The sequence below is a fragment of the Amphiprion ocellaris genome, chromosome 7, assembly GCF_022539595.1.
Source record: "Amphiprion ocellaris isolate individual 3 ecotype Okinawa chromosome 7, ASM2253959v1, whole genome shotgun sequence".
NCBI lineage: Eukaryota > Metazoa > Chordata > Actinopteri > Pomacentridae > Amphiprion > Amphiprion ocellaris.
The window spans coordinates 13192731-13205593 of record NC_072772.1 but is presented as its reverse complement, the minus strand read 5'-3'; the positions used below and the strand labels follow the sequence as shown (position 1 = coordinate 13205593).

Sequence of the window (12863 nt, the reverse complement as noted above, 5' to 3'; positions counted from 1 at the left end):
TTATATAGCCATTGGTCACAGTGTGTCTCAAGTGTGCCTTATCAAAGTGCTGTAAAGTTAGTTTCACTGCATTCTTGTCTTGACATTCCCAGTCTGAAAGTTCTCTTGAGTATGTGTGTAAGCCACTTGATATTGCTTACTCATTCAAAAAGGGCAAAAGTGGACTCATACCTCATAAAAGGGAATTTAAAGAAAATGTCTCCTGTCCATGTCAGCTTTGATGTAGCAAGTTTGGAGGGGAGGAAGCAGAGCAGTCATAAAATCCTCTCTCAAGGTTGTGTGGGTTGCATGTGGGTGGCTACTGTGGCCTTGATTCTGGGGTTGTGAGAGACAAAGTGTTTTTTCTCATTATGTCTCTTCTATCTATGGAAATCCAATTCTCTTCCGCCCTTTGTGCCCCAGAAGACAAAACAAGGAGCCTGAAGCATAGCCACCCAGGTGTTTGTGCAACTTTACAGTGACTCAGTGTTTGTCTATATGTGAGGATAGAGCTGCGTGCGTTCTATGTATATGGCTGCCTTCGTCCATCTTTCAAGACATATTCCACCCTATAAAGGCCATCAGTCACTTTCAGTCACTCCACAACGTCCAGAAGTCAGAAATCCTCAGAAATGTGAGCAAGCAGCGATGATTCATTACCAACGCAAACTTTCTGGCCTTGCAAATGTCACTTGAAGCTCTTTTTGACAGTGATTGGCCTTTTAGTTTCCTATGTATACTCATTGTTTAGTGTACTCATCATGAATGAGCAGTCACCTACGGCCAGTCACCCTTTAGAAACCAACTATCGCCCTTGTCTCAGCGTTCTGCCTGCAACTATCTGTCTCTTAATCTGTCCTTCTAACACTTTTCTGAATTTCTCTTACCTTACCTCCAAAACATTTATTACCTACTAAGCTCCTTCTTAAGCTCTCTTCACTTTTCATTAATTTCATCCATCTCGCAGTGTCTCAGTAACTAGTTCCTTTATCCTCCATCCATTTTCTTATGTCTCCGAAAAATCTGTTAGGCGGCCATTCCATCATTTTATTGAAAATCACCCTCCAGTGCCCCTAACAAATTTTTTCCCCGTCCGCACTCAGCAGAGACCAGTTAAGGAAAGAACACGCTGTTCATTTTCCTCCGTCATCCCTCTTTCACATATCTTTCTCTCCCAAACTCACCCCTCCTTCCTGTAACCTCTTCATTATCTGGCTCCATCTTTTCATTCTGCTCTGTTTGTCTTAATGGCAGTCCAGCGCTCAGAGACTGAATAAGTCATTTTGAAATGTGGCCACCGTTCTCTCCGTCCTTAACTTTCCTCCCTCTGTTGAACCTTCTCTGAAAGCAGCACATTAGCATCCGATAATGATGTAGTTCTTAAATATGAATGGATTCTGAGAAAGTACTGATTATAGCAAGCTGGGAGAACATTTTAATATTAGCTATTTAGTTAAATAGGCAGAGGTAGATGATAAATAGTTGAATGAGTTAGTAGCGGTCAACATGCTACATGACATGCTAGATTCATACTATATATGCAGCATGTAATATTCAAGCATGTTGTTGATAGAATGGGTGTTATGACACAACCAAGTATGTACTATATTGGAAATAATTTGCAGATTGGGTAGTGCCTTCATAGGCCAGAAATCACAAGTAGCAACTCCCACATATGCAACACAAAGAATAATTGATGACATTGCCAGTTGTGGAATGTTGTGCAGCTCTTCCTACAGGGCTGGGTGACGTTGATGGACATTATTGGTGACAGGATCACGTTGTCAAACACATCTATCCAGAGCAATGTGTGACAGGTTGTCTGTAGTACAACACTGTCTGAAACGATTTCTTAGATGACAAATGGTAGAGTTGTGGACATTCAAGTGCCTGACTACTGCTCTAACTGACATGCCAGCATCCAGCATACCAACGGCATTTTCTCAGACTTTTTTCTTGTCATTTGTGGCATTGTGTCACTTGAATACAGCTGCATTTTAAAGTGGCCTTTTATAGCTGTAGTCACGCTATCTTATTATTGTCTTTATAAAGCCACACTTGACAAGAGTGAAGATTAACTGCAGTTGAACTGTAAATCAAGAAGTTTTTCTGCACAATTGGCTAAATGTAATCCTGATAATACTAGAAATGGAGTTTTTGACACTGTCTTATAGTCAGAAAATACAGTTTGCATTCCGCATTTCTATCTTTGCGCAGTGTACATTTGTTTCTTTGTCCATGTCATTATATAACATATTTTCTTTCAGGCCTCCTGCTGCACTTCACTGTACAACTTCCGTAAAAATCACTCCAAAGAGTTCCACACAGCGGTTTACAGATTTCTCATGCAGTAAAAACTGTAGGTATAGGATTGCTTTTTTAAAAATGGGATACCTTGAGTCAAAGTGTCAGAATTTGTCCTGGAAGAGAAACAGTTGTGATATAATTACACGCATCAAAATACACAACTTCTCAACCACTTGTATCTCATTTTCTGCCGCTCAGAACCTCTGCCAGCACATTACTATCTTTTAGTAAGAGAAAAGATGACAAGATTTCTTGCTACCATGCAGGCCAAAGATCACTCTGTCACCTCCAGCTCTTTCTGACTGCAGAAGTATATTACAGCTTTACAAAGTAACTCTGATCTGGTGCACTGTAATTTTCTTTAATTTTGGCAAAAAGATCGCCATTATGTTGGTAGATTATGGGTCTCCCTTCTCTTTATGACTTCATGCAACTTTTTACTTTTCTGCTAAATGTGAAGACATGCAATTTGAAGCTGACATTTCATCTAGTGAGGGCAGTCACTTCTGTAGCCAACAGATGTTATTATATTACCTCTATATAAGTATGTCCACAGGGACTGCCTGTTCAGCTTCAAAATTGATTTTCAAATATTACAGATAATACTCAGGTGTGACTCGAGAGCTGCTCTCTGGCTGCAATGACATTTTATATCAGGTTTTAACACTCATTTTATTGACTTTTACTTAGTGTCTTTTTTCAAAATCTTTTTTCTTCAATTTAATTTCTTTTTTACTTGACATCAATATTTGTTATACTCAGTTATATTGTCCTCCTCTATTAAGTCAAGTGTTATACTTTCACTGTGTTTCACTTTGTCACAGCGCAAAGTAAAAAATGCTAATAGAATAAAGTTTCTTATCATTGTAACATAATAACACGTAGGCTTGGATTGCCACGCAGTTTGAGCTGGCTGCAGAGAGAAGGTTGAAGAAGGTTGAGACGGATTCTCTGAGGAGAGATTATCTAATTCTTCTAGAAACAACACCTCTGCTGACTGCCACCACCGAAACAGCAACACACACGCCAACACCTACTGCGCACACATTTGTAGGCGCATACAAAAATTTAGACGAACACATTCTGTACACACATGTAAGCACAAACGCTAAAGCACCACAAACGCACGGCATCACACACCCTTCTGTCACTACAAAACTCCAAAGGGAAATGATGACAAATTCACTTTAAGTCCCCATGTAATAAAAGTCACCACAGGGAAATTGGATCTGGGTCCGATGATTTATGGTCACCACGTCTGCAGAAAATATGGAGGAATATCTGCACATATGCCGCACGCCCACACACACTTATATAAAGCATGAGTACTTATTAACTGAAGAGGAATGAGTTGACATTGCAGTGTATCACGGAGTCAAATGATTTTTCACAGGTAATTACACTGTGATCCCCCCAGTTCTATACAGTCTGTATGTCAACAGACTTAGAGTGCAACCACACGGGGCTGTAGATCTGCTCCATCACGTTAAGCATGTTAGAAATGTTTATTGCTGTTCTGATGAAGGTAGAATTGTAAGTTTTTCATCATAGTTTTTTTTTTTTTAACATTGTTCAAATATAAGGATGTTCTCTGCAAGAAGACATACAAAGGTGCTTCAAAAAGTTATTAGGAAATAGGGGGCACAATTCCCATTTTGGGGTATACCTCACTACTAGAAAGCCTTATATTACTGTCCAAACAAACTCAAATGTTTAAAGCAATTGAAGAAAAAAGAGGGGAAAGCTTCGAGCTGGCTGCTGTTGCTCAGGACAATAAGTTGTCCACACAGCACAGGTGACAGAAGCAGTCAGATGTGGTTTGTTTCTCCATGAACATTACTGACCTGACCTGCACGGTCTGACTTCTGTTTCCCAAACTGAAATTCTACTTGTATACTATTGAACTGAACTGCAGTCCTACTGTTTTCAGGGTGATGATGGTGTCGTGCATGGTGTTGAGTATCTGGAGGCTCAAGATCTGACCTTCTTTGCAAAGCTTGAATATCAGTGGACCAATTTAATTAAAGTTACAAGAAGAGACGATGTTGAAAAATAATGCAAAAACAACCTTTCTCCTGTCATGTTTTGTGATGAAGCTGTGAACATTTTGAAGTAGCCTCGTACGGCTGATGTCAGTTGCTCATAGTAATAGTGACAGAAATAGTTGTGTGAGGAAGTAAACAACAGAGTCATCAGACTGAACCACGTTCAAAGGGCAACCCCAACAAGCAGTGACTATGAATGTTGGATTGACAGTTTACACAGATCCGAGGTAGAGGTGGTTTCAAAAGCTATCTGACTGCCGGCAGTGAAACTCTAATGAAGAATAATGGAAACTTAGAACCTTAGAGAAGCCATAAGAATAAAGATAACTGCCAAATATTGTGTAGGCCATTCCACCAAAACAGCTCTGAGCCACCTTTAGGGGTGTCTTGTAGTGTCCGTTGGGTCTTATGTATGCTTTGATGTTTGATTACGCTGAGATCTGGGGAGTTTGTAGGCCAAATCGACACCTTGGGCTCTTAGTTGTGTTTCTTGAACAAACCCTGAGCAGTTCAGTTGGTTTGGCACATTGTAGTGCTGGTGGGAGGCGGCTACAGTTGGGAAGTGCTGTTGCCATGATGTGATTGGTCTTTAGTAATGTTTAGCTGCGTGACTCAAGTCAAAGTAACAGCCACATGAATGCCAGGACCCAAGGTTTCCCAGTTAAGCATTGCACTGCAACAAGATGATCAATGCTATGCATTTTACCTTCCAGAGCCGTAATACCAGCTTTATTAAAAAAAACTACTGATCCTTTATTGTTTGAGAAGTATCTTGATTATTGACACAGTAGTTGTTGTGGTCTTGCTCTCTTTCACAAATTGTATATTGTTGACTTGCTGTTGAGATTGAGTGGTATTTTGTGTCTGTTTTATTGAATTGGGTCATAGTCTTCAGTGTCTTGTATAAAAAACGACTTGCAGTTATAATACTCCTGCTCTGAGGAAGGCCTCTGGCTGAAATGCGTCAGCAATGATATTTAAATAAAATATGAAGCTGCACTGCTTTGATGGTGTGTCATGCTTTTTTTCTTTTATAGTGGCTTTGGTAAACTCTGAGACACTGCAGCTGCAGAAACATGAAGATTTCTTTTAAAGATATTGACATGACAGAATATCACAGCGCTCTGATTCTACCAGGAAGTGCCTGAAAAGGGAGATTTTCAGATTTAATAAAATAGAAATTAATGATAAATTGAGCACAATAACCTCTCTTTGTCTATTCTCTCTTTGTCTCCGACCTCTTGCCAGGTTGCAGAGCAGCTAATGACTATTGCCTATGAGAGTGGAGTCAACTTGTTCGACACAGCTGAGGTCTATGCAGGCGGCAGGTGGGTGTCATATAAACCCCTGTGTGTGAAGCTCAGTCGAGCTCATAACAGGCTGTCCATGCTTTTAGTGTGATCCACTGTGGGTTTTTATCATTCATGTTTAGTGTAAAGGCTTCATACAGGCTGCTTACAGCGTGCTCTACACATTTAGTGAGCAGATTTGTCATGCAACTTATAAATATTCATTACTGCAGTTGATGTTTACAGGATACATACAGTATGTCATGACATGGGTAAGACATGCTCTATATTCGAAACTGGATGAGGTAACCTGGGCCAAAGAAAAAAAAAAGAGGAGTAATGCCATTAATCCTTGCTATTGCATCCCTGGATATTGCTGAAAGATGAAGAGAATCATACAAAAGTTCAGGTTCATATGTCAGAGTAATAGATTGTTTTGGATTTTCTTGTCCCACCTGTTGGTTGCTAATCAAACACAAACAAATATCAGTTAAACAAACTTCCAGATGTCATACAGACATCAGGGGAAAACTGCAGAACACCTTTGCATCCTAAAATATTTCAACCTGTTTTAATTTAGAAACAGAAAAGTGACAGCTACCGTTTAAGCAATCCATTTGGACCACTAAGGAGCTGTTTCCTTTACCTCTAACAATGTAAATGCTACCAGAATATATCAGACAGTAAAAATGGTTCTGCAATACAAAACCACTCCAACATATTTACAGGAATCTTAACGAGTTTTCGAAGACCTTTTCATTGCATCATTTAGCTGCCATTCAAGAACAAACAGGTTTGAACTGGGGCCTGTTTAGTTCATGTTAATGAACTACTTTGATATTATGGAGGAAATGTTTATGATTTCAAACTGCAATTTAATAACCCCGCTTCATTTATGTTGCCTTGCAGGGCCGAAATCATTCTAGGAAACATTATCAAGAAGAAATGCTGGAGGTAATGGCGAGATTAATGTGTGTGATTGCTTCATCTCTTGTGTGTGAGAGGAAAATGTAGAAGGACTTTGTGTGTCTGTTGCAACAAAAATGTGTGTGTGTGGCATGTATGAGAAAGAAAAAAACAGATGTTTTTTGGGGCGTTTTCATCCCATAGACCATCATGTTTCATGTCAAAGTGAAACATTGATCTTTGCCTTGTTTTTGTTTCCACAAAAGAGACTAAATCCCTAATTTGCTTCATTTCTGCACAAACATGTACACACAGATACAGAGCAGAATGAAATAATTACTGTATGCAAATCTGCCTGCAGGCATTATCATTTTCCACAAATTTTAGATATTCCTTTTGTGAAGTTATTTAAACATGCTCAGCTCTGCAGCAGACAGCGAGGAAAGAGATACAGTGACATCAAAAGAAATATAAATGGTATCTACAGTGTGTGTGGTTGCATACGTGTTTTTTTACATATAGTCTCAGGGTTTGGAAGAAGAAAGAGGAAGGTATGAAAAGCGGTAAGTTCTTATGAAACTGATGAAATCACTACCAGATATACTTTAGCTGAAAACATGACTTTTATTTGGGCAGAACTGAAACAAATGTGGAATGTTTGTGTGCATTCAGTTTTTATCACAAGAAAACTTTCCATAGCATTAGAACCTAAAATAATCTTGACTGTAAACTAGTGTAAGATGTAATCTAGAAGAGGTATTGGATGCATCCTCTCTATAACAGTATCCACGCTGTGATATGTCAGCATGAGGCCGCTCATGCTAGTGTTGGCTAGTTGTTCCATCATTCGGCAGCCTAGTGTCATGTACTGTGCTGACTGCATTACACCAGTAGGCGGTTTGATGCTGCTGCAGTTAAGACACGCTGAACCTGACAGTTCAGTCACAGTGTTGTCATGAATTTGCAAAGAGGAGATTTTTAGGTGGAGGACCAAAATGCCAGCACTAATAGATAACAATCCACTTTTATCTTCCTGCTCAGACTTTGTTGCAAATGCATGTTGGTAAAGTGGCGAAACTCTCTTTGAAAGGCATGTATGCAAGCAGACACTTGTCAGATCTTCGACATTTAATTAGCAAAACCACTGCTTGATAAAAAAAAAAGAATCTGCTGAGTTTATTCTTGTGTGATGAGGTAGATTTCAATGATTTAACGCCACCAGATGTGACAGTGACAGGGCGTCACCAAAATCTCTGAAGTCTCATGTGCGTAGCGTATTCACACCTGTTGTCTGTTCCGCAGATTAGTCGACAGTGTGTCTACATTAGACTGAACATTAAGGAACAACAGGATTGAAAATATCCATAACGGGAACAGATGTGTTAGCAAGGAAAGCTGTGAAGCAAGAGAAGCTTTAAAGTGTCACAGTAGGTGGTAGAGAGTTGCTTTAGCTGCTTCAGTTGAATTCCTGGTTTTGTTCATGGAGGCTCATTGTCTCACTTTATTGCCTGGGATGTCTGATTGGAACAAATCCATGGTTAGCATTATTAGTAGCACTTGTGTTTGTCCTGCCCCAATATGAGCAGTCACAATGCCTGCTGTTAGACAGAACTTGCTGCAAAGGTCCTACTGAGCCAACACTGAACCACTATAGTGCAATATGTGTCAGTCACCGTGCTGTTTTTCTGTATCTTTTTCTGCAATTTTACAGGCGATCCAGCTTGGTCATTACAACTAAACTCTATTGGGGAGGAAAGTAAGTACAAAAGTCCACAAATTCCAGTTTCCATGACCAACAATGCTTGTAAATAGTTATCTGTTGCAGTGTTTCTCATGAAAACTTTGTGTGTACACTCCAGCAGTATGTTTAAGCATTGTAAAACACTTAGAAAGCTAATTTTTAACATTTTAAAATCTGCATTTTTGCATGATTGTTGACCGTGTCTCCTCCTTTCTTCCCATTGTTGCAAAAATGCAAAATACTGATCTTGGCATATTACTTTCACTAACTGTCAGTCAGCGGAATAACATAAAATAAACGGTGGAATGTGAATTGCATGTGTGTCGTCGTGCACAATGCATAAATAACAGGGACCTAGATATACAGAAATGGCTCAGCATTGCTATTTAATGTCTTAAAGAGAGTTCTGTAACGTAGAAGTCATCCCACACAAGGACACATGTATGAAAACATTATTTAAACAAAACTCCATGAAAGCAGAGTGGTACATCTAACATCAGTTTGTTTAGCTAACTAAGATAAAGCATTTGACTAATATTTCAGCTAAATTGCTCAAAAATCTCAAGTCAAATCCTACATTGTCTCATTTATATGACTTGCATCTCTTGTCACATTCAACATTTTGTATCTAATATCTTCAAAGATGTTTAAAATTTAACCTCTCAGCGTCACAGAAAGTTTTTCTTTGTGTTGTTTGTGCCCATTTTACTCTGTTAACAACCTGAGAAACATCATGTGTCACAGAGTAACAACCACCAGAAGAACCAGTTCCTCTGCTGAGTCTTGAACAAGAGGAGAGCGGATAAAGAAATCTGTTTTATAGCCCACATATACAGATACAGACCCACACACATGAGCTGCCAGGCTCCACAGCAGATGCTGTCCAACTGGTGATAAGGACAAAGTTATTCTCCCATTCCTGAGTATTTCTTCATTCCTGTTAGGAAGATTCTGTCCTCCGTCTCTCCCATGCAGAGTCTTCCTGCATAACGATGCTGAGCAATTCAGTGCACTGACCCATTTCCAAAAAAACAGCCTGCAACGTACATTTGGATCTCGTGTGGGGCTTGTTTTTTCATCCTGCCAGGGTCAAGAATTACTTTGTCTACTTGGAGAAGCTTGTGATTGTTGAAATTGATTAAGTGCCAGAACTATGAATTTATGCATTTATGATAAGATGAGATTAAACTTTATTGATCCCAAAGGAAATTCTCGGATTTATGCCACACTGAGAAAGTTTCATTTTTGCTTGGGCACTTTCTTTTCATTTTCATTTTTTAAAACCAAAAAAAAAAAAAATGAATCAGTGGCTTGAAGAAGTGAAGTTGTGTAGACAAATGCAAATAAAAAAGGCAGATTTATGATACAGCTTATGATTTTTTTTGCCGTTTCATCCTATCAGAGCAGAGACGGAGAGAGGACTGTCAAGGAAACACATTATTGAAGGTGAGATCAGCAAATGCACAAACAAAATAATAGAACAGCTTTAAACTTAATTTTAAGTTTTTTTTCCTCCAAACTGTGAAAGCGGTGTCATACTAGCTCCAACCATGGTTTTCTCCAATAAATATTCCTTCCCTCTTCACACCTTGTACCTCTCTGTGTCTCTCAGGTCTGAAAGGCTCTCTACAAAGGATGCAGTTGGAGTATGTAGATGTAGTTTTTGCCAACCGCCCAGACAGCAATACTCCCATGGAGGGTGAGTCAGTTCCTCAGTATTCAACTGTAACCAACACTATCCAACCAAGAAACCAGTCAATAAAGCATCAATGACATTTTAGCCCTAAGTTCAAAGAGTCTGACTTTCAGATGTTGGATGTGTTCTTATGATTGGTTTTATTGATGATGGGGTGTTATGTTCTGAGATTTCGTCTTTGTTGTTTTGCAGCAGAATATGCAAGCTCCTTTACAGAGAATATTGAGCACAGTTATCACACCGCCTAGCTTGAATATTTGTTTGCGGATACAGTTACATAAGGTCATCATAGGTGAAGTTTTTATGTTTCTTATGTCGTGTTTAATTATGATTTTAGTAGAAAATGGTAGCTAGCAGAGAGCTCCAGGTTAAGGTTTCAGTTTTTTGATGTGGATCTAAAATTTCCTCTGCACGGTTCTTAGTTCTGCCTGACGAACTGGACATTGACGAGCCAGTTGTCTGCTATTAGTTGTGGTGTTACTTTAAGGGTTTACATTTCACAGTGTTTAGACGGTGAGGCCACATCTGATACTTTGTCCTGACAACAGATACAGAAGGTATGAAATGTTTGTGGGTTAGAACTCTGATGGAGTCTGTTAAACAAAGGAGACACTTGAGATGGCTTTGGATTTACCATCATGGAGGCCAAAAGGTTGAAGAAGGAAGCTAATTTTCTCTCTGCTTGGGGTTAACCTCAGTTTGGAGCTTGTTTGCTTGCCTTGTCTTGATCCCACGCAGTTTCTTAACCACTTTTTGACTGAGCTTTGGCTTGAGTTGTGCTTCCTCCAAAGTCTGCCAATCATCATTTAATTCAGCTACACTCCCTGGTTTTCGAAAGTGTTCTTGTGTTTTCAATATTACCAATAAATAAATGAGGACATGTATAAAACAGCGTTTTTTGGGACGCTTCAAGAATGGATGTTTTTAGGTTTTTGACTGCAAAGAGAGTGTTGTCGATTTGGTATTCAGTAGCTGGAGGGCTATTGTGTACTTGCAAGGAAAATTAGAGAGTTTGAAAATAACAGAATGATAACTCCACACAAGATTTTGGCCTGAAGCTAAACGTTTGCATTTTTCATATCAGTATGTATATGGTGTCTTTGATACAGCAGATATTTCAGGATATGGGGGTGATTTTTACTGAAGTAAACATTCAAGTCCAGTTTTACTCTTATAAAATGTGTTTTTCAGTATGTGAGACAGGCAGTCATACATAATTCATTATCAAGCGGCTTATTGACACGTGTATTAGCAGTGCAGTGGTTCCTCATTAGTCATCATCAGTTAACTGTGTACTTTTTGCATTCTGCAGGTAGAGCCAATTAACAGAGTTTCTTTCAGTACCTTATTAATTAGTGCTCCTGACTAGTCAATAGGGAACTTTATATGAATCAAGCTCCAGCTACATATACAGTGCAATATTCCATTGGTAATACACACGTCTAACTTTGACTGTTTGCTTATAATAAAGTGTTGAGAGCTGATTTGAACAACATAAACGGATACTGTTGGTTATTTTTTAATGCTTGTGGAAGCATTGTTTTCACAGGTTGGTATAGCTCTGTAGTAGCTGATTTTCTACTCTATTCTCTTATCCCTTGTCCCTTTACAGAGTTCTATGTTCCTGCAAACTTTGCTTACTCTAACCCCCACCACTGTTCATTTCCTATTTAATTCCTGCAGCTGTCAGAGCTTTAGTCCTTCCTCAAAACCGTTTTTACTCTCTCGTTATATTGGCCGGAGATCGAGGCAGGTTGCATTTAAATGTGAGCACACCAGAACAAAGGAGAACATCAGGGTGAGGGATACAGAGGAAGACAGGAGTAGCTGGAGATAAGAAAGCAGCTGAATTGTTTACTTGTCTTAATACTGTGTTATCTCCCTTGGCAGGATGCTATTGAGTAAGACATCTCTGTTTCAGGTTGTTAATTATCACTTGCCAGACTGAAGGGAAAAGGAAAACCTGCCATCTCAAGTACTTTTAGGTCTTCTTGATTATATACATTTTTTTGCTCTTCTCTACTTCTTAACTTTTCCTTACATCTTCTTTTTATGTCATTTTATGGCAACCCTTTTTCCTTTTCTCTGTGCTTCCTTTGACTTTCATGTCCCCCATAATCTGTTGTCTTGCCAAGAGCCAGTTTTGCAGAGTGAAATACAAGAGTCCTGCCACAGTGAACGATTGCACTATAATTGGAGTGAGCGTGGGGTGATGATGAATAACCTTAATGACAGTCCTAATCTGAGTTTTTGTTGGCCCTGACTGCTGTTGGCTCGTGCAGTCAGCAGTGTTGGAGCTAATTGCATCATTAAAAATGCAGCAGCTTGAATGTGATCAGAGGGCTTTAATATGTGAGCTTGTTAGTTTGTCCCTGGAGCCGTTAGAGATGGGTGATGAGCCGTCAGCAGGTAAGAGAGACTTGAGGAAGTGGGTGGCCTCTGACAAGCTTTTTTTATTTCAGTTCATCAGTAAAGCTGTACAAAGTAAATAAGTCACCGTACTTTCAGGGTCATTATTTATCTCAGATTTTCCTTTTTCATTTCCTTAGTCTTTTTCTGTTAACAAGCCCACTCCCAAGTGCTTTCTCAGTGTTTCTTTGCTTCATTTTTTTTTTAATCTTCCTTTGACTGTTTTCTGGGTTTCATTCACCTCTCCCTTTGGCACTTTTTGTGGCTTGGCTATTGTGGATTAGGAATATGTTGCCCACCTTGAGACAAGTTGCATCAAGCTTGTGCCTGATGTTCTTTATCTTTTGTGTACAAAGAAGTAAACAAACAGATTGGATGCTGGGATTTACCTTCTGGAAATGATGAGCTGCGTCAGTTAGCTCTTACTGTGAACATTTCATTTGGTTAAATTAAGTCTACAAGGGGGGTTTGTCACCGTCTCTGATGAGCTA

The 12863-nt window shown here is 39.3% G+C and overlaps 1 protein-coding gene across 3 annotated transcripts in view; it reads left to right on the top strand.

Moving 5' to 3' along the window:
* The window catches only part of kcnab1a (potassium voltage-gated channel subfamily A regulatory beta subunit 1a), a 132579-nt gene that overhangs the window by 111165 nt on the left and 8551 nt on the right, over window positions 1–12863 (top strand). For all 3 annotated transcript variants that reach the window (XM_035943551.2, XM_035943550.2, XM_023299566.3), the window contains exons 4-8: window positions 5580–5659; window positions 6530–6574; window positions 8238–8282; window positions 9670–9713; window positions 9880–9966. In XM_035943551.2, coding sequence (XP_035799444.1) covers window positions 5580–5659; window positions 6530–6574; window positions 8238–8282; window positions 9670–9713; window positions 9880–9966 — 301 coding nt within the window. The remainder of the gene's footprint in view (window positions 1–5579; window positions 5660–6529; window positions 6575–8237; window positions 8283–9669; window positions 9714–9879; window positions 9967–12863) is intronic.